Below are 22,727 nucleotides of genomic sequence, written 5' to 3'. Positions count from 1 at the left end.
ATTAATAATATGGCTTTATACAAAGATTCAAGTCCCGCAATCTAAAAAATATTTGATCTCCGTACAAACTTTCAACTCCTTTTTCACCAACTCGGGGGATGAATTTTTAAAAACACTGAAATTTGTTTTGTTATTTTTTAATTTAATACCTTTTTGCGAAGTTTCAAGGTCTTAGCTTAAAATAAAATTTGCACCCCAAGAAAAAGTTTCATCCCCTTTTTTACCCCCTTAGGGGTTGAATTTCCTAAAAAGTCGCAATTCCTTCAAAAAGTTTCGCATTTGTAATGGGTTCAAACTTTCAACCCCTTTTTAACCCTGTTAGGGGATGAATTTTTAAAAACGCTGAAATTACTTTTCCTGTCTTATAATAATATACCCATATACAAAGTTTAAAGTCACACACTCACAAAAATATTTGATCTCCATACAAACTTTCAACCCCTTTTTCACCACCTTGGGGGATGAATTTTCGAAAACGCTGAAATTAGTTTTCTTATTTTTTAATATGAGTTTCAAATTCCTAGCTTAAAATAAATCTTGAACCCCATACAACCTTTCATCCCCTTTTTAACCCTTTAAAGGGATGAATTTTTAAAAACGCTGAAATTACTTTTCTTGAGTTTTAATAAATATGGCTTTATACAAAGACTCAAGTCCCGCACTCTCAATAATATTTGATCTCCGTACAAACTTTCAACCCCTTTTTCACCACCTCGGGGGATGAATTTTTAATAACGCTGAAATTAGTTTTCTTTTTTTTTATTTAATACCTTTTTGCAAAGTTTCAAAGTCCTAGCTTAAAATAAAATTTGCACCCCAAGACAAAGTTTCATACCCTTTTTAACCCCTAAGGGTTGAATTTTCTAAAACGTCGCAATTACTTTTTTTTTGTAATCGGCTATTATGCCTTTCTAAGAAGTTTCAAAGCATTTGTAATGGATTCAAACTTTCAACCCCTTTTTAACCCTGTTAGGGGATGAATTTTCAAAAACGCTGAAATTGCTTTTCCTGTCTTATAATAATATACCCATATACAAAGTTTAAAGTCACACACTCACAAAAATATTTGATCTCCATACAAACTTTCAACCCATTTTTCACCACCTTGGAGGATGAATTTTCGAAAACGCTGAAATTAGTTTTCTTATTTTTTAATATATAATAATACATTTTTACAAAGTTTCAAATTCCTAGCTTAAAATAAATCTTGAACCCCATACAACCTTTCATCCCCCTTTTAACCCTTTTAAGGGATGAATTTTTAAAAATCGCTTCTTATCTCTTGTACACTTTACAAATGCAACCTAGTGTGCAAATTTCAACTTTCTAGCTTTTGTAGTTTCGGCTCTGCGTTGATGAATCAGTCAGTCAGTCAGTCAGTCAGCGGGCTTAGCACGGGCGTATCATATTGCACGTGGTATGATACGTTGTCTTCTAACGTTATTGGTAAATTTGTCATATCGCTGAGCATGGCCCCGAGCTACGATAAGCCTACCACGTCGATATTGAATAAAGTTATCGACTATCATACGATAGTGACCACGACTGTCTATGCGTAGAGCTTATGAAAAATCTATTCAATGGCTGCCCTTATTCATATGTCGGACGTGTGTCGGACATAGTTTGAACATGAATAGTCAATTTTATTACTACACTTCCAAATTGAAAAGTGTTTAAATGAGTGACAGCTTTATACAAATTGACCTACATTATAACATGCACGGATAATCGTGTTTGACAATTGAGTCAATTGACAATAATTTGACATTGACAAGCATCGCGTACGCGCGTGATCAGTGAAAATATCAGAATACAAACCAAGTTGAAGAAAAATACTGATTTGCTGTGAAATCTAAAGAAAATGCCACGCATAATGTAAGTTTCTCTAAAAACCAATAATTTATTTACAGAAAAAGTTATAATTCGTTTGATCATAACTGATTTTGTCATGAATATGTTTTTCAGTCGATGCATTAACGCAGAAGAAAATGCTAGCAAAATATATAACTCAGCATCCCCTGTTCGCCTACAGGGAGTACAGGGAGGACCATGAGCCTCTCGGAAGCCAGAGATAAGTGCAGTGCTGCATACAAGTTCTATGAGAGCACGATCCGTACAGATCAGTGGCAGCAGGCATGGAAGTCGGTAAGTACTATGCTAATAATTAATACAGATCAACCTCATCTCAAACTAAGCAAAGTTTGTAGTATGGACACAAGAAACATCCATAACTTAGCATTACTTAAAACATTCAGTGCCAGCGCGAGCTACGCGCTACGAGTGTAGCCGATAACACGGGAAAAACCGTATGTAGCAAAAAGCGCCTACGAACAGTGAACTCCCCTAGTGAGTCGCTGGCAGTTAATGTGTTAATGTTTGTTGTTTATCTTGTTGATATTAGCCCAAATCCAGTTTCTAACTACCGTTGCAGGTAGGGTCATCAAGTCATCACTGAATACAATTTAGCTGTTAAATGTGTCAATTATCTATAAATTCTATTTTTATTGTCAGACTTGTCGTTAATTGAGCTGCAAAGTTAGAAAAATCAATGTGGCAGCAACCCAGGCTCCGCTAGCAGTGAGCGGTAACTCAACCAATTACCGGGAGAACTGGCTTGTCTAAAATGGATCCAGAAGAATCAAGGATTGGAGATGTAAGTACACCTTTCTTAAACTAAAATCATGAAGAGTTTATTGTGCCATTTAAAACTATTGACACTGATCTTCTACTATGACTATGTTTTACTAAGTGACAAAAGTTTGTTAAAAACTGTTCTATGACTACTATAATTGCATGAAGTTGTCATGGCAACAATGGATGTTGTAAAAGTTGATCCAACTGTAGATTAATTACCTAACTAGAAAGTTCTAGTTTGTTATACTTGTTTTTGGTAAACTAGAGTTAACAACATTGAAAGATACACTACTAAACTACCAATTGACATTTTTTTCACACTGCAGAAAAAGGTCATAATGATTGTAACAACAATTAAAAACTTTGGAACCCGTAGACCTCACTTTCAAAATTGTTTTTTTTTACCCTGTCTGAATATTGTAGAAGCTGGTTTTGTATGTAAGAATTCAAGTGTATTGACAAAAGAAAAACACCACCACACTTTGTGCCATGAATCTAAGACATAAGGATAAAATATTATTAATATTTAATTTTTATGTACAGTCTAACTGCACAGGTAAAAAGGCATTCGACTGCAGTTTCCAAACCGGCTTTACCTGTGCAGTTGAACTGTACAGTGTACATGCTAAACTGCGCAGGCATAGACTAGTGTGTATTGCCAGCAGTTTAATTGAAAGATTTAAGTAGGTACTCTTATTTTAAATGTTTTTATTTGCAATACCCTAAGTGGTTTGATTGTATACGTGACAATGGGAAGAATTATGATTTTAGCAGCCTATGTATGTAGGTATGTATGTATGTGTGTGGGTATGTTTGTGTCGTGTATTACCCTAGCATAAAAGCTTAACTACTGAGACAAATATTGTTGAATAAGATGTTCATTGGTATGTTTTTATGCCGCAGGTGGCATAGACTACACTTTAATACATAATAGGTACTCTTTAATAAAATAATAATAACAAAAATGCTTTAAATAACGGATTAATAGTTACTGGAACAAAATTTAATTTATTTTCAGTCGAAACGAAATCGGACCAATGAAACTATAAAATCCCCCTGACTTAAAAACGACAGCTTTCTAAAAATGACTTTAATTTCTTATAATTTGCAAATGAACCTCTGTACTAGCCTGCGCCACTATAGAATCATGACCTCATCTAATCTATTTGTTTCTGTTTCAGTCATAACATATTGGAGGACACTCAAGTTATCGAGGACACGATAGAAATTAACTAAAATCTGCAGCCTCAATTATTTAATGACTTATTTAGAAAAGGGATAGTCATAATATTTAGCTATAGAACGAGAGAGTGCGGCAAAAAAAAGTTCTGACTTTCTGCCTGGAACACACTTCTCAGCAGGCACGTCCATGCATTTCGAAGTCAATAGTAAAAGTGTTTATTTGTTAAGCATATGTAGGTGAAACTATTACAGTGGTATTTAAAAGGTTTTTTCTAACAAACCTTTAAGTTGCAATGTATCAAGTACATATTACAAGATAAATTAGACCCCACGTCTCTTTATTCGATTGAGCTAAAACTTAATATACATTATTTAAGTTGGGTGATAACTGATAACGCAATATTATGGTACCACCGAATATCTGATGATGGACGCAGGATGTGGTCAAAGAAACTCTTTGATATATATAAAGCAACCTAATTTGTGTTTGGGTTTATTAGAAATTGTTTTTATGAGTAGGTATTAATTGCCTGTTAAGGCCCCAGTACACAATGCGCCATTCTGGGGGACGCATTTATGCGTTAGAGGGAGCAAGTGATATTGCTATCTCATTCTACCGCATGGCTGCGTCCCTTGGTTTGGCCGGCGATGGCCCATTGTGTACAGGGGCCTTTATAGTCGGCAATAAAAACTTTTATCAAAAATATCATTTTTATTTGACAAGATATGTACTTACCACCTTATTCATAAAACTTTACGGACCTGATTTAGTTAAATAATTTTTTATCCCTTTCTTTCAAATACATAAGGGAGCCGGTCTACCTAGCTTTATTTGACGTTCATAAGCGCATTGTAATTATGCCTACTTGAATAAACTATCTTTTATCTTATCTTTATCTAAGTCAAAATGACAGATAAAGACAAACGATTCATAGCTAATTCAGGGCAGTAACACTTTTATGAATAATGCCACTAGGCTAAGCGTATTATGAGACGCAGGCGACGCAGTTCATGCAGCGCAGCACAGAGCAGATTTTGTAAAGTATGGAACGTCCTTACTCTGGAGTGTGTGTACCTAAAGGACGTTCTATACTTTACAAAAATCGCTCTGTGCTGCGCTGCGTGACCTACGTCGCCTGCGTCTCAGCATACGCTTAAGTTTCCGTCACACAGGCGCGTTTCCCGGGCGGGGCGTGAGCGTTTTATATGTAAAAGCGGCGCGCCCCGCTAACGCACCGCCCGGAAAACGCGCCTGTGTGACGAAGCCTTTAGCCTTACGGCTTGGCCATGACATTGCTCGACTGGCTTCGGCTAAGGCGACAACCATAGGTTGTAGCGAGACACAGCGATCGGACCTTTCGTTCCCATCTAGCCTTCCCTGCCTTAGCCGGAGCCAGTCGCGCAATGTGGCCAACGCGTTAGTATTTTTATAGTTTACCCCGCGACATCATTAGTAGTTTGTTTCAGTTCTTATAAATTGAAATAGATGTCATACACTAAAGATAAAGTGATCAAGTCCACCGGTGGCCAAGGCTGGAAACGAGGCAGGGTACGCGGCTAACGTCCCAAATTCTCTTATGTAAGTACATATATATGTTTTGACGACCGGTCTGGTCTAATGGGTAGTCACCCTGCCTGTGAAGCCGCGGTCCTGGTTCGAATCCCGGTAAGGGCATTAATTTGTGTGATGAGCACAGATATTTGTTCCCGAGTCATGGATGTTTTCTATGTATTTAAGTATTTGTATATTATATATATTAGTCTAAGAGCTAGCCACGGAAATAGGTACTTATGCAATTTATAGAGCAACGAAATCCCTCTAGTTAGTGGGCCATACTATCATTATTAATTAATCCAGCATGGCAGCAGTTCAGCGGTGGGTGTGTGAGTGGATGGGCAACAAAGGGGTTGTAAAATGATATCATAGCTAATTATATATTTAATTCAAATATAACAATGCCAGGCGTTTTATTTGGGGGAATAGTAGTGTCAGGTGATGAAAGTACACAAACCACTTGAGCGCCTGCAGGAAGACCATGAGCAAATTGCACCTGACTCACAATTGCTTCACGCATAGTTGTATATGTCTTCTACTTTTTCTTAACACATACCTAGGCGTAATCGAACAGAGTAGTACTATTATTTATTCTGTGACAGAGTACAAAAAGTACGATTGCGAAAAGTACGAGTGGATTATATACGTAAAGCAAAAACGCCTGGCATTGTTATATTTGAATTAAATACATAATTAGCTATAATATCACACCAAACACAGAGCTCTATAAATTGCACACCTTCAATTGATTTTACAACTCCGTTGTTGCCCAACCACTCTCACACCCACCGCTGAACTGCTGCCAGGCGACCGGATTAATTAATAATGATAGTATGGCACACTAACTAGAGGGATTACGTTGCTCTATAAATTGCATAAGTACCTATTTCCGTGGCTAACTCTCCGGTTATATCGTTGTCTGAGTACTCTGAGTGTGTCTGAGACCAAAACACTTTTTCCCTTTTCAGGTCATTACTATGTATACCTATACATTACAGCCCTCGCTCCGAGCCGTTCCTGGTGCAAAAGCTGCCCATAGTAATCCAGCGTTGAAAAGTTGCTAGCATCATGGGCACTTTCGCACCGGGGACGACAATTAATGATTTGTTTGTATACCATAATTTAATGTGAAAATAAACTTGGTTTATCTTTTTGGCAATAGTTGTGTTATTTACCCATTTATAATATTCTCTCCAGCAGCACAGAGCCGATATTGTTAAGAGCCCATCAACGTGCACACTAGCGCCACTGCTAAATAATCGTGATTATTTAAATTTAACGTCAGGTATTTAAAAAAGGGGGCCGCTACGTACTGTATTTTGTATTTGGGGCATTATCTATGAAAAGGGACCTTATTGTCGATGGCGCTTACATCGCGCGGCATTATATTTATATCGGAGCATCTTTAATAATGACGTAAGCGCCATCGACAATAAGGTCCCTTTTCATAGATTCCGTCACATTTAAGTACCTCTTGAATACATCAAACTAGTTGCTGGATTCTTCAATCTATGCGTCCAAAGTTAAAACGGCCGTTTTTGTTTTAAGTTCATAGATCGGCGAATCCAGCAACATAAAACTAGTTTGATGTATTCAAAAGTTACTTTAATACTATGTAGATACAATACGTAGCGGCCCCCTTTAAAAAAATCTTTCGTTAAATTTAAATTATCACGATTATTTAGCAGTGGCGCTAGTGTGCACGTTGACGGGCTCTTAACTTACCTAGTAAACATAGAAGACTGACAACAGTGCCAACGCCGCGAGAATATTGACATTGTTGTTATTGAATTTAACATAGTTTTTTAAAATTTAACATTAATTATTAGAGTATTAAACTCTGTCTGACCGTAGTTATAGTTACTAAAGTAGGTAGACTTATAGCATAATAGAGCATTTAGGAATATTCTTATTTAACCTTTTGACCGCCACAGACTAACTAGATGCGTCTTTAAATAAGAACGTGCTTAAAATGCTTTAATTATACTATAGTGTATATATATGAAAGTCGGATTAAATACGTTTAGAAGCTATAAGTAGTAACAGTGACAGATTTTGTACGCTAAAATGAAAAATAAGAATAAGCGACACCTACATGCGGGGAATGCTGTTTTGTATGAAGATTGACCATAGAAAAATAGGTAAATAGATTAGGTAGGTATTTGTGTGATAGTAAAACATAGTTGGTTATAGGCGAAATAAGTATTTATTAAGCTGGCTCGCACGCGCACATTCTCAAGAGCCCATCAACGTGCACACTAGCGCCACTGCTAAATAATCATGATTATTTCAATTTAACGAAAGATATTTAAAAAAAGGGGGCCGCTACGTACTGTATCTTGTATTAAAGTACCTTGTGAATATATCAAACTAGTTTCTATGTTGCTGAATTCGTCAATCTATAAACTTAAAACAAAAACGGCCGTTTTAACTTGGACGCATAGATTGACGAATCCAGCAACATAGAAACTAGTTTGATGTACGAGTATGCAAAAGGTACTTTAATACAAGATACAATGCGTAGCGGCCCCCTTTTTTAAATATATTTCGTTAAATTGAAATAATCACGATTACTTAGCAGTGGCGCTAGTGTGCAGGTTGATGGGCTCTTAACAACAGCCGGTTTTGTGCATGATGCTTAGGAAGTCCTCGGGGAGCGCCTTCCTTAATTTCCCCCTGTATCCACGAGAAGTTTTCTGGAAGAAAAATAAGGAAATAAGTAACAGCAGGTTCATGTGGCAGCTATGAATGAAATATTTTCACATGAGTGCAGGCTATTTGCACCCAAAATATAGCTACTAGTAACTAATCGACGGGAACGACCATTTCGGGGAATAATATCCATTGGTTTTTATATATATTATCCGCTAGTTTTTATATATATGTATTATCCATTGGAGTCTCGTGAAGAGCAATATGAACGCTTACTGATGCACACCAAAAATATGAAAGTTAAGATTTGTCCTAGACTCGAGGTTGCTGCTTGCTGCGCATTCCGCTAGTCATCAAGCAATAGGCCTGTATTTTTTTTTTTGAATAAAAATATGACTAAGTATGTTTGTCAACAATGCAGCACATTAGAACTAGAACTGGATGCCTTAGTTAAACCTTAAATGCATTCCCAGATTATGATATGATATGATTTATTTATCTCACAATATACAATTTCACTTAAAATTACACATGGTAGATTTTCAGGAATTTATATTGTGATTGTCAGTTTTTTTCACATAATGAATAATTGAATATGAAGAATAACAGTATGTATCCTAGACCCAGTAACTACTTAACATAACTATCAAACAATAGTTACCTATCTCATTGCACAATACAGCCACACTCATACTTATTCAAAAAAGTTACTAAGACACGCCTAGTGGAACGTCACAGTTTTTTATGTCTAGTAAGTACTTAATTCAGTGCTCAAAAGAACTTAAGTACCTTCTGTGTGCAAGTTGCTCGAGAAAGGTATTGACTTACAGTAGTCTGGCCTATGGACAAGCCATCATCTTGACTAGTCCCGCGTTGGTAGTTGCCATCAGCTACCAGTATTACAGCTAATACTGTTAAAACCTAAAACAAATAAGAACATAGATGTAATATTTTCAAGTACCTAGGTAAGTAGACTTTCCCCTTTAGGTTAGGATATGAATGTTGAGGTAAAAAGTGGCTTAAATAAGTAACCTCTGTTAGTAAGTTAGTAGCATAAGTATAAGATTGTGCAACAGAATATCTTAACATACTAATTTTTACAATTATAATATGAGATAGTATTTAAGAGTTTAGTAGCATTGTCATTGAGACGCCTGTCTTACATGGAATACATATTAACTTTAAAGAAACACTACAATTTTATTAAGCTTTACCTTTAAGATGTTTTGGTAATCCATCACCGTTTTGAGACTCTGCGTTAAGTTCGGCACATAAATGCACTGCACACTCCTTACACTCTGTAAATATGCCGAAACTCTTCGTCTGGCATATCAAACGGGTTGCAAGCGTTTCTTAAAGCTATGCACGAGATTTTTCGACGCTTTGTTTCTTCAACAGCAGCCGCGAGTAGGAATAATAAAATTTGACTTCCCTGCAAATAAAATATTGACTATATTATATAAAGCGGAACATTGTAACTAATAACTCTCAATATAATCATAGAAAAACGGATATTTACCTGTAATTTGTATTTGTAATAGGTTTATTCACTAGTTTTGCTTTCACGACAAGGCTTATCGTCACCTAAGAAGCACTTAGATAAAATTAACTAAGTTGAACTGTCAAAATGGGATAATATGTCAAATTATCCAACCCCCATGTTATGCAAATTGTCTTCTGTCATCTACCGCTGTCAAATGTGGATAACTCCATATATCGTCTGCTACCATAGTATGCATGATAAAATCGTCGGTAACTAACGTTTTATTCACATATTTTATACCATATTGCGTGATAACTGCTACCGTGCTAAGCCCACAGGACACTTGCATTTATATATATATAGATAAGTGGAACATTTACGAGTATCTATCATGAACAGATAGCGACTTCGAGTTCTGCGATGTAAACATTTCGCAAACGGGACTTTAATCCCGGTCATAAAAGTAATCCGCCCATAAAGCTACGCGACGATGGACGACATAAGGGTAGGGATTTACTCTCGAAAAGATCCTGAAGTAATTAAGATAAAATATCAAGAGTTTTTGATTGTAACCGCCGGGAGAAATTCGGCTGCTCGCTCGTTTTTCATTCGGTGCTCATATAGAGTTAATCCCCGAGCATGCAATAAAGCTCTTAAATTATTTGTGTTCCCGGCAAAATTACCCATATTGAAAATACCCTCTGGTGCCAACAGATCCGTTCCTACTTATGAATAAAGCGTTAAATTTGAGCCTTTTCGAACCTATAAATAATTCTTGTTAAGCCTGATGGACTTAAGAACTGTTGGCTGTATTGATTAGCAATTACTCTACCGAAATTGTTTCGTTTGAATAATTGGCATGGAATTTTATCGAACTATCGAGGGAAGCGAAGCCAAGTTCTTACATTCTACATCGAGGCTAGGGGCACCTCCCGGCATTTTAAAGATTTTTGATAGTTTGTTCCGCGATAACTTTGATACATTTGTTTCAATTTCAATTAAATGAGGTAAAAACGTGGATTAGTCTAGATCGTCTAGATATTCTTTTTTTAGTTCTAACGCCATCAAGGGGGTTATCGAGCTAGAAGGCCATAACGCGGTTTGATGAGGGCTCTTGCTATACTGGTCAACTTATTTGCAAGAAAGTATGATGTAGATTAGGTACATGGGTAGGGTAGATGGATCGATTTCTTGTCAATGGTGATGTGTAAATAACAAACTGGACGTATTAAGGTGACAGTCCATTTCCAACCGCAGCTGCACTACTGTTACTGTTACTGTTGTGTGTGTTACTGTTGTATTTTACTATGGAAATTGACAGTAACAGCGACGCGTTCAGTACCAGTAGTGCAGCTGCGGTCAGAAATGGAATGTTACCCTTAGAGTGCAAGGTGGCAAATCAAACATTAGTAGGGTGACTGTTTTAGTTATTGGCCCCTCCATAGTAATGGGCCACTCTAAATAAGGCACACAGTCTTATTCATTCGAGTTCAATGCTTCTATTGCCTTGTTTTTTTCTCTCTTGTTAAGAGTGGCCAATTAGTATAGAGGGGCCAATACCTATAATAGCAGTCGGGTGACTCAATAGGGATCAACAATAGGCAAAGTTCACCATCTTGAATTTCTTCATAATTGGTCTGATCATGACAACAATTTATAACTGAGGATCCGAGAGGCCGCTTAATACACGTGTAGATTTACAACGTGTGTACAAGATTACCTGTCCATCAAAAGTGCGACCAAAATGTCAAGTTTCATTGGACATTGAATTCAGAAATAAAATGTGTTTACGTAAATTATTTTCTGACATATTGTGATTACTTTTTTAATAACCAAATAGTGTAATAGTCACATTAGCTCTGTTCGCATAAAGAACCCTAATAAACAATTAGAAATATAAATGATGAGTGGCGTTTTTAATTACAATTAAGTTTGTACAATTTGTACCTAAGTTTTAGTGCCGAATAGCGAATATTAAAACGGTGTCTAAAAAGTTACGAGGTACCTAATGTTTTTGGTTTGTGCATAATTTCAACATGTCGGCGCGTCAACTCGGGGACGGGAAAAGGGTTAGAATGAAAAAATAAGCTCGTCCATCACCGCCTCTGTCAACAGGCCTCGCCATCAATGCCGCAAAAACAATTAGTAGGTCAATATTTATTTAATCGCCCCAACCGGTCGCCATGAAAGATTACCCCGACATCTGAACAGATATAATACTCGCGTAGCTGGTGAGATACTGCCCTACCCTTAGCTAAAATAAATTTTCTAATAAGTTAGTAATTTTTTTATTGGGACTTTGACATAGGTTTATTACTTACACATATACAAAATATGCTGCGACGAGTAATATTTACCTGGAGCCCTGATCTTATTGATGCCCTGACATTTAAAGATGTAGGTATGTATGTATAAAACTTTTCTACGAATCCTTTCTCTGAATTAAACCTTGCATTGGGAAATTGGAAGTTATTAATATTTACCTAATCGCACCTACACTATTGTGTCTACCTAGCTACCTACCTATACTTACTCGTAATCATCATTTATTTTGTAAAAGATTATCCATCGAATAAAGCTGCTTAGATTATTTTTAATTCACTATTACTCATATGTGACGTATTCTCACAGTACTGTAGGTACAAAGTGTTCTGTTAGATTCCTCAAATTTGTCTTCTTACTCCAGAAGTGTAACACCCCAACACCCGGTATGCAAATAGAAAAAGGCTCTTCCCGCTGTAATATCGAACCTAAGTCAACACACAGACGCGACAAAGCAAGGTGAGCAATTCGCTAGTTATATCCTACGCTTAATATGGGCATTCATATTTATGTTTCTATTTATAATGAAACTAATTAATTACCGCGCTTCTGAATTGCGAGCAGGGTTTTAAGAAGCCACTGTGAAGTGTGAGGTATGAAGTAATTTGCTTGAGCTTGTGTATATAATGGCTTAAGAGGGATTTAAATGTATTGTAATTAGTGGGATTCTAAGAATTTTATGTACATGAACGTTTAATTTAACTCATAACAATGTTACGCTTGGAATTCTACCAAAACAATAGCAAATTTCCGCAGACATAGCGGAGAGTATTCGAGTATTCGAGCACGTTACAGTTGTCACTGAGGGCATTTGGAAAGTTGTCTCTGTCGCATGAAGATGTCGCGGTGGCATTCCAGCCGCCCCTCTTTGGCAAGCGCGTGCATAGCTCGACTTGACGAAATTCCGGGCCGACCCGTGAGCAGCACAACTATTATAAATATACGGCCCTCAAAGCAATATCCTAGAACCGCTTTAAATATTTATTTTTGATGTTTTGGATGATCGGTGTATAGATAATAATATGTATGTAGGTAGGTAGGGTAAGTATGTATAGGTTAATTAAGTTAGTATATAATATAATATAGTATACATTTAAACTAAAAATTAAACTAAACTACTAAATAAAACAAAAATACGTCTAATTGATGCTGTTTGGCATGGTGTCGAAGATGCTGGCAGCATTTCTCTACTGTATTGTGATACTGATACGTTGTGCGAGGAAGCTGCCAGGTCTTCGGTTACCAGTGAAGTCGACCAGTCTTTAAGTAAGCTCTTTGAAAAGCTGGACAGCGTTAGGACCTCACTAAAATAAGACAAGGGTCTCAACCTAAAATGGCATAAAAATAAGATCGGGGTCGAGATCTCTGTACATTTGGAGTTTAAGTTTTTCGGCCGCACCTGCTTAATGCCTGCTGCCGGTGAGGTAGGAAGGGGCCATTGCATTGTGCCTACACATATAGCGTCCCACACTAGCATACTTCCTAAAGTAATGTAATAAAAATGTACTATTAAAACAAGTATTTTATTGTTAAAAATATTGTATGAGAGCGAAAATGATTTCTTTATTTGTAGAACTCATGTGTGGTGTTCTGTAAACCTCTAAATATTTTGCCCTGGTAAAGCAAACGTCCTCTACATACGAGGTTTACCAACGTAACGTCTGCGGTGAGCTGCCGCCAGTTAGGTACCACTTACCGTCAAAAAAGTAATGTTGGGTTCACGTTTATGTTGCCAATGTCCGGTATCCGAGTATTATTTTTATTTATCAGGGGCTTATTTTTATAAAGAGGTACCTAATTAGTAAATTTTGCTGACTAATGAAACTCATGAAAAAATCAAGAAGAGTGAAGTAATAAAAAATAAACACCGAACGAAGCTCCTCTCCTAGCCAGCGAATAGCGACGTGACGTCGTTTTGGCGCAGTTCAAAATGCAAGCCGGCGACCAGATCGATTGCATAAATTTTAATATTAGCCGTGGCATGGCTCGCCAGCATCCTGCACGCGTACTGGATTGGAAACTCATTATAATTACTATTCATCTGATAAGGATAGCTATTCGACGCTCTAATAATCAAATTGAACTGTTGCATTACCTTCCGGTACTGTTATCGAACGAGCGAGCGAAGCCCGGTATTTCGAAGTTTTTTTTTATAGTTTGTTCCGCCATAATTTTAGTACATTATACGTATACTGCTGCAGTAATGCTGCCGACTGCATTACTGCCATAAATATCAAAAATGTCATTAATTACGATAGTCCTTACAAATACGAGTACCTAGGTAAAGAAAAAATTCAACGTCTTAGGTGAGACTTTAACTCGCGGCTCCAGTATACCAGCCAGCCGCTCTACCAACTGAACCGTACCGAGACTTATTTAGGTACCTACCCGTTGACAGCGAACATTTCCACCATACCCTTCATATTATTATGGTTTAAGGAGGTTTATTGTGGAGTGGAGTTTGGATTAGACATGAAAATATTAAATTGTCACTTGCCTGACTCATCATAGGGTCCGTATTAACTTGACACATGTAGGTGCCAGAGTCCTCCGGATCCACGTTGCTGATGTACAGCTTCCAGGTGTTGTGACCGTTATGGGTGACGGATAACCGTGGGTTCAGCGTCACCATGTGTGTGTGTATCGCTAAGATCGTCTTTGTGTCTGACTTTATCCACGCCACCTAAAAAAAGTTTCATGTAGATTACAAAAGATACTTACTTAATTAAATTAAACTATAGTTCGTTTTTTTTAGCATTAGAAAGAAGGTAAGCAATCTTGACATGTCTGTTACTTGAAAAACGCTTTTTAAAAATCAGCAACTTATACTTATGAAAGCAGAAGAATATAAATGATCGTATTAGATTCATAATTGTTACATAATTGCCGTGACATATTTTTAAAACATGTTTTTCAATTAAAAGACACATCAAGATTGTTTACCTTTTTTCTAATGCTAAAAAAACGAACTATAAAGACACCTCTACAATATCTCATGTTACACCGCACTGAACCGTACCGTACCGTACCATGATTATATAATATTTAACAGGTTCGTGTTCCATTATTATTGAAATTTAGAAAGAAAGACTTACTGATTAATGAATGGAATCACACACATTGGTCAAAAATGTACCTAGTAAGTATGAAGATAAAAAATATGCATACAATACGGAGCTATGATTTTCATATCAATTCAGGACTATGTAAGTATGTATGTGTGTGGCAAATACCATAGAAGTAAGCTGGTGAATGGTAAAACTTAGGTTTTATTTCAACGATAAAGTCTTGGGCCACGCACGCAGTACCAAGAGTTGTCCTATGAAGATTTGTAATTTTATCCTGAGAACCGTCCTGACACGTTTTGAATTCACAAAGTTACCTACCTACTTTAGTTTGAGATAAAACGTATACGTGTGCAGCACGCTTTCAAAACAGAAATGCCAAGAAACTTTCAGTCGAGTTCGTTTTGACGTTTCTGAACATATCCCTACATCAGTTCAGTATATTTATATACCTACATGGAATAAAGACAATCTTAACATTAATACCTAATTTAAGTTTTCATATTTTTAGGTACGTAGGTACTACTTGTATTTCTCACTCACAATTTCTATAAATTATGGTCAAAATTGATAAAACAACAGACTGTGAATGTGAATCCGCTTTAAAAAATACATTAATAACTAATTAAAGCCCCCACTTGAAGGTACCATAGTAGTATAAAATAACTAGTGATACAGCCAAGGGATCAGACGAGTTTTTTTTAAACTGACGTATACAATTTACAGAGTAATTGAGATAAAAGATAAAAAAAACCCGCGCGACGGCCATATTTACCCAACAAACAATTAGGCGACTCTTAGCACTTATTTTATCACCTAAAGACATAAAACGGCTGTACAATAGCTACATATTCTAAGCTTACAGGCTCTGGTGACATTAAGGTCTTTAAGAGGTCCATGTATAGCTTTAAGATCCACAGTAGCCGTTTTGGCCGCCATAATGCATCTTAAGCAGCTAGTGTTATAGCTCAAAGTGAATTCTACCATCTTAACATCTATATGAGTAATAAGCAGCTGCAAATTTCACTTAAGGTTCTAAACAGGTGATAAAAAGTCTTTTATAGCTCCGTGTATCGCAATCGCTACTTAACTCTCTTGTATCACTTACTGTAAAAGAGAAGTTATGAGTCACTATTATAGGTCATATAGTCGCAGACGAGCGTTATTCAATACCTTAGTACATCTTATACTGTTATTAGAGTCTTACATACAACCTAAGGCTAGCGCCATGTTAAGATGACCGATGAATCAATAAGCAAAACAAAAACTATTAATTAGAACATAAATACTTAATAAAAATCGATACTTTTACTCAATATTGACCTAATGTTAGTATTGTTATATTTAAAACCGGACTTCACGTATATTGTGTAATTTTTCGAAAATTTAATACGGTGGACCACAAATAAAAAATATTATATTATGATAAATATGCAAAGGATCAGAGGCCCTTTAAAATTTTGTTAGCAATACATATAGTTATTGACAGTGTAATTAAATTCGCCATCATAAATCCGCAGATAAAGCCGGCTATCGAATCAGTGAACTAAAATAATTATTTGCTTTTATTTATCCGCCATTACATTTCACTTCAAGCTGTCACAGTGCAAGCTTACGAATAATAATACAAAATGGAAACATTGCAACCAAAGCAAATATGGGCTAAGGAAAAAATGCGCAGTTACCTTCTTGGGTGTTACAAATATTGACTTTGAATGCTAATATACCATCTAAAGCTGAAAATATCATCTATATGGCCCTACACTACTACTCAAATAGTTAGTAGTCGCTTATTTGCCACCCTTTTAAACCCTAAGTACTTAATCAACGCTATTACAGCACTACTTTAGCGCTCTTCTACCTCTTATTTCTCTATTGTAGCGCCGTTTTGCAACCTCAGGTGTTAAAATTTGTGCCCAATCCGGGGATATTACGGGGTTATAGCCGGCTATAACTCCTATTTTTAGAACATCAATAGAACCAAAGGAGCGATCGAACGGTTATATAGATCTCTTTTACCTCTTATATTTAGCGCCTAATGTTAGTTGGGTACCGTCGCAAGTTTCGGGCGGCGCGTCTTATTCTTTGTTTACCCCATTGACGTGCCAAATCTATCTATCTATTTATCTAAATAAAAATAAGCTTCGATCCTTGTCACTTTGAGTCATTTTGGGTCATTATTTCGTAGGACATTAAACAGTACACCTACAATATCGTGATAATCACATATACGTAGGTATATAAATACGTCATCGACTTAAACTAGGTAGGTACTCTTTTAAATTTTAATTGACTTTCTATTTTCATAGGTATGAAATGGATAGTTGTAAAGTTTGTGGAATGTGCGTAATGTAATTAGAGAGCTACATTGATATTAGTTTCTAATTGAGACTCTAAGGTATTAAATATCTTACACAAATTGTTAAGCATGAAAACTTCTTAATTATAATAAATGAACGTAGGTATAAGTACGTTGTCAACATCGAAAATGTACTAGCATTTATTTAAAAAATCTTAGGATTCCAATTTCTAGTTTCATAGTAAGTGTATTGTATAAATTATAAATGTAATTAAAGGTGCCATTGCGATTATTTCAAGATCGTTTCGTGTCTAATAACATAGGTACTAATTTATGTTTTAGCGTAGTGTTTGTCAAAATGATCGAAACTTACTTTATACTTGCCCAGCCTGTTTACAGTACATGTGAAGTACACCTCCCTGCCCTGTGCTACCGTTAAATTTTCTAAGGGTGACAGGAACTCCGGCTCCTTTTCATTATACCCCGATACTTGCAGCTGGCCTGTGAAAAATGAATTTCATTCCATTATTATTGAAAAGTTTAAAGTGAAAGCTTTAGCTTAAACTTTTGTGGTAGGTACAGTTTTAGCAAAATGTATCTACAGTCCCATGTCCCATCCCATCCCAACACGCCACAGAAGAATGTTTAAAAATAGAAGTGTAAAAACTCGTCAAGTGGTTTTCCCCCTCATTTGTATTCGAATTTCCGGCACTTATGTTTTTATAAATAACAAAAAATCGGCCAAGAGCTGTCGGATCATGCTCAGTGTACGGTTACGTGCAGTGGCGTAGCTAGAGGATATGGTGCCCGGGGCAGGCACCAAATTTGCGCCCCCCCCCCCCCCCCGAAACGAAATGAACTAACGAAAGGGTTACTTTTTATTTAATAAAGTTTACTTTTGATTTAGACAAATAAGTGTTTTTTTTAGTCCATCGGTGGCTAACAAGCTTACGGCTCACCTGATGGTAAGCGGTCACCGCATCCTATGGACGTCTACACTCCAGGGGCGTTACATGCGCGTTGCCGACCATTTTAAAACTTATACACTTCTTTTTTGGAGATCTCCTTAGACTTTTTGTTGTTATAGCGGCAACAGAAATACATCATCTGTGAAAATTTCAACTGTCTAGCTATCACGGTTCGTGAGATACAGCCTGGTGACAGACGGACGGACGGACAGCGGAGTCTTAGTAATAGGGTCCCGTTTTTACCCTTTGGGTACGGAACCCTAAAAATAACTGCATTTCCGTTGCCAGGGAGGTTTTGCGATTATACTGAGCAATTTTTACTATGAGACCAACCCCTAAGTCGCGAAAAAAAAATTTGACTGTTTCCTACATTTTGGCAGGTCCATTTTTTATGGGAGGTCTTTTGCCCATTTTGGCGCCCCCCTTTGGACGGCGCCCCCCTTTGGGTTAAAGCAAAAAAACGTTACGACCAAGGGCTTCAAATGGGAGGTAACGTAAAAAAAGGATTTTGTACTTTTTATTTTACTGTTCTGTTGCAAATTGCAGCATTTTAGCACTTTACCGTAACGTAACGTAAGTCTGGATAATACGATGATGGGATCCTGAATAAATTGAAGGAACTCTTCGATTATTAGATGCACACGTAATTAAAATTAATTAATTAATAAAATTATTTATTGTAATATTTTTTTTATTTGTATGCATATACAAATATCAAATTGATTACACAATATACTTATTTACCATTCAATTTAAATTGTTGCTTAAACCAACACTAATTTAAAAAGTCACACCGGAAGTCATATCCAAATGCCATTTGGTTCATTTGCAAAGCGAAAACAGTACCTAAAATCAGCTATATTTTCAGTGTAAAGCAAATACAAACAAGAATCGCAGGTCAGATTGGCCTTTCGGATTGGTTTAAATTGGGTCAGTCTAGCACAGAGTGAGGATATTGCTGACGATATAGGAATGAGTATCAATCGATCTAACATTGTTGGATAGGGAACTGGAACCAGAATGTAAATTCGCCGCTGTAAAGTGTGGCAAATTATTGACCTGTGTCAACTGCTTCCAGTACCTAGGTACAGTAGGTACTTAAAAACATTTGACTGCTAATTTAAATATTTCTCTAATCTTCTCCTCTTTCTGTACTAACTTAAGATTAAGAGTCGGTTGCACCAAACCGTCTGTCACCGTTAGTGTTTGCTAAATTTTATTTTATGACAAGTTTCATACCTAGTTCACTGCTGACTTGCTGAGTGACGTTAGCCAGCCGTCAACAAAACTGTGATTGGTGCGACCTAACCCAAGTTAATCGCAATTTCGTATTCTATTTTGACATGACATGACCATCACATCGAGTGCCTTTTTAAACATATTTGAAAGCATTTATTTATAAAAATAATCAAATACTACAGGTTCAAAGGCACTGAGAATTTCATCGTCTTTGTTATATTTGAATCCGTTCACCCCTACACGACACATTCGTGTCGTTACTACGCTTATGTCTCATTTTATGAGTGAGCAGTAAATGATGTTAAGTTAAACTCATTAATGATGACTCACCGGTCTAAATAGAATGTTTCTTAATCAGCACTGAGTGCGTCAATCGATAAAAAGATCGTAGGTAGCCCCAGTGAGGCGTATCGAATCCCCACTGACTATAGATTACCTATTCTATTGTTTTTTTTTGTATTCGTAACAAACAATAAGAACAAACATTCGGGAATTCAATGGCTTTACAAATGGGAATAGGCATTATTGAATTGATAACCTGAAATCCATCGTAATTGCAAGCGCATGTATGAGACAGTCATGATGATTTAATCAGCGTGCATTAAAAAGTAGCCAGTAGGTACATTACGTACGTACCTATACTTATAGCCAGCAGCAGTAAGCAGGTAGCTAAAGCAGTAGAGGTGTAAACGTAAGCAGACCATTTGGAACACTTCATTGACTTAGCCACTAATGCTGGTCACTGTACTGCCGTGCGAGGTTTTTGGAATTCACATAAATAAATTTCATAATTGATTAAGTATAATAACTATTTACTTTGAACGCTGCTCCGCAAAATAAACAAATCTTAAATAAGTTAACACTACTATTCTGTATTTAATGTTAATGAATTAATATTGACTTCGGTTGCCGCGATAGTTTACTCATGAAATAAAACTATGGAAACAGATTCATTATACGCGATATAATCCGTTACCATCATTGATATAGTATAAAGAACTGGATACCCAATCAGCCGCCAAAAATGGCCCCACAAAAGTGATGTCAAAACAGATCATGCATTACTTTTTCGTTTAGTCTTGTTTGAAACGCTCAAATGTGAAGTTGTCAACAATTACGAAATGTGCCGTTAAAATATGTAAAAATAACAATGATAAAGCAAGGAAAAAGAATGGAATGTATTTCTTTCGGTTAGTTCTTTGGATAGCATTACATAATTTATGTAATCTGGTGGTAATTTTATGGTTTTGAATAAATTAATTTGTTAGTACCAAAGAAGGGATGTCAAGGAACAAAATTCTAATGAGTCGATGTGAGGTCAATATTTATTTTTATTTTTATATGGAATTCATAAGAAATAATATTATGTTTAAATTGAAGATTTCCAAGAAAACCTATGCGACGTGCAAAGTGGACTGCTATTTAATTATAGCAAGAGATAGGGGTGATGTAGTTTTAAACAAGGCAAAACGGCACTTGTGTGTTCGGCCCATTTCCCTGTTTCCGACATATACACCACCAATAAGGGCTTATATCGACTAACTGTAAATGCTAAACCTGTCGGAACACAGTGACAACCACAGGATTTTTTTTATAAAGTATAGGTAGACTTTATAAAAAAAATCCAATCAGTATCTAAATTTCCCCGTGCACCCGTGCTATGAGTAAATGTAGATCTTAAATACACAGTTATTTAATAAGTAGAATTTATTTCAAGGAAATTAGTATTTAAAGACGTATACTTACGAATTAAAAATTTAATTTGTTTGAATTTGAACCACGAATTAATTTTATTTGAGCTCCCGATTAAATTAAATTTGTTTTATTTATTACTTCAATTGGTTTTCCTGTACAGTAATACATATTAAAGTGTACCAAAGTGACTCCATTCGTTCATTATTCTCGTTTGACGTTGTTTGACGTAAATACGTTACGTTTAGTGCCATCGGACTAAATTTTTTAACAGTGTTGGTACTTATGTTTGCAAATTTGACACTTAATGCTTACGACATTAAGCTCTTTTCTGTACGAAACATTTATCTTGACTCAAAATTTACGTAAGCGTTTTTATCATCAATGCAAATGGTGCGAAACGTCATTGGGATCCACATTTCTTGACGTTTTTGTTCTGCTTTGTGTGTCTATTTCTTTTATATTAAGTCAGTGGTTACCATAGTTTTATTTCGTCAATTAATTATTCAAACTCCGTGGCTTGCACGCCATAGTACGCTTTTCCAATAAGCTTTCGACACAGCAGGATCCAGGCTTTAGCGTCTGCCGATGCCGGCTAAACCCTATGATATACCACGCCCGATTCGGTTTCGGCGTTTGGCATTCCAGCGATTAGAAAGAAACATACTGGAACCGAGAAAGGTTGATGGTTAAAAAGGGTCACACTAAATGTCCCATACTGCGACATCAAAACGATTAATGACACCGTGAGAGAATCAGGGGATTTTAGAACACGTAATATTTTCGTTCAATTTAGCTAATGCTTAGGTCAGTTGGAAGTTAACGTTTCGCTTATTTAAAGCCGAGAGCCACACGACAGTCTAATAAAATTGATTTTTCTACTCGTCGACTGCAATGCTTGAATTTAAGACTTCGTATACCAAAGTGAAATCGCATACTTTTTTCACTATGGGACCCCAACTCAACTATAATATTCATTTCGATACAGTTTAGTCAACTATAATATTCATTTCGATACAGTTTAGTCAACTATAATGAAATTGACCAATTAAAAGCTGTCTAAAAATTGAATTTAGTGCGGAGCAAGTACCAGCCAGGGCCTCATGAGTTACGAGAGTCGAGAAGGTGTCGTTGACCAACCGGCCGGGGGCGCGGGGCGCGGGGGCCGGGTCGCGTACGAGTATGAAGGTATCGCGACTGCTCTGAGGGCCTACCGCGAACCACGTTCGACGTGTTACCTCCCTGTCATACTTACGTACGAATTTACAAGTGCGACAGAGAGGCAACACGTCGAACGTGGTTCGCGGTAGGCCCTCTGCTCGCGCATCTTAGCTGTATACTTTTGGTTTTTTTACCTACATATGTATATGATTCTTCTACTAGTTTTAAGTATTTTTTTTTGTTGACTCGTAGAAAAAGTATTGTATACAATGGTGATATAATCAAGCTTTTCAATCTCGTGCCTTACTTAAACACAGTACTCGACTGAAAAGCTCTCCATTATATCACGATTGTATAAAGTACTATTTCGTATTGACTTTCTTCTAGGTAAATAAATACCTACCTATTTGTAAATAATATCAATATTAGGTAGCTATAGCGGTTATTGAATGTCACCGTAACAGCCTACGGTCCA

The 22,727-nt window shown here is 36.6% G+C and overlaps 1 protein-coding gene across 1 annotated transcript in view; it reads right to left on the bottom strand.

The window, feature by feature from the left end:
* LOC134658321 (lachesin-like) overlaps positions 1–22,727 on the bottom strand; it is an 83,052-nt gene that overhangs the window by 26,780 nt on the left and 33,545 nt on the right. The window contains exons 3-4 of the mRNA XM_063513955.1: positions 17,566–17,693; positions 14,326–14,511 (exon numbers count right to left, since the gene is read on the bottom strand). Of these exons, the coding sequence (XP_063370025.1) occupies positions 14,326–14,511; positions 17,566–17,693 (314 nt within the window). The remainder of the gene's footprint in view (positions 1–14,325; positions 14,512–17,565; positions 17,694–22,727) is intronic.

This window comes from Cydia amplana, chromosome 2 (assembly GCF_948474715.1).
Source record: "Cydia amplana chromosome 2, ilCydAmpl1.1, whole genome shotgun sequence".
In the NCBI taxonomy this organism is placed as follows: Eukaryota; Metazoa; Arthropoda; class Insecta; order Lepidoptera; family Tortricidae; genus Cydia; species Cydia amplana.
The sequence above is the reverse complement of the archived record's forward strand: the minus strand, read 5'-3'. Positions and strand labels throughout refer to the sequence as shown.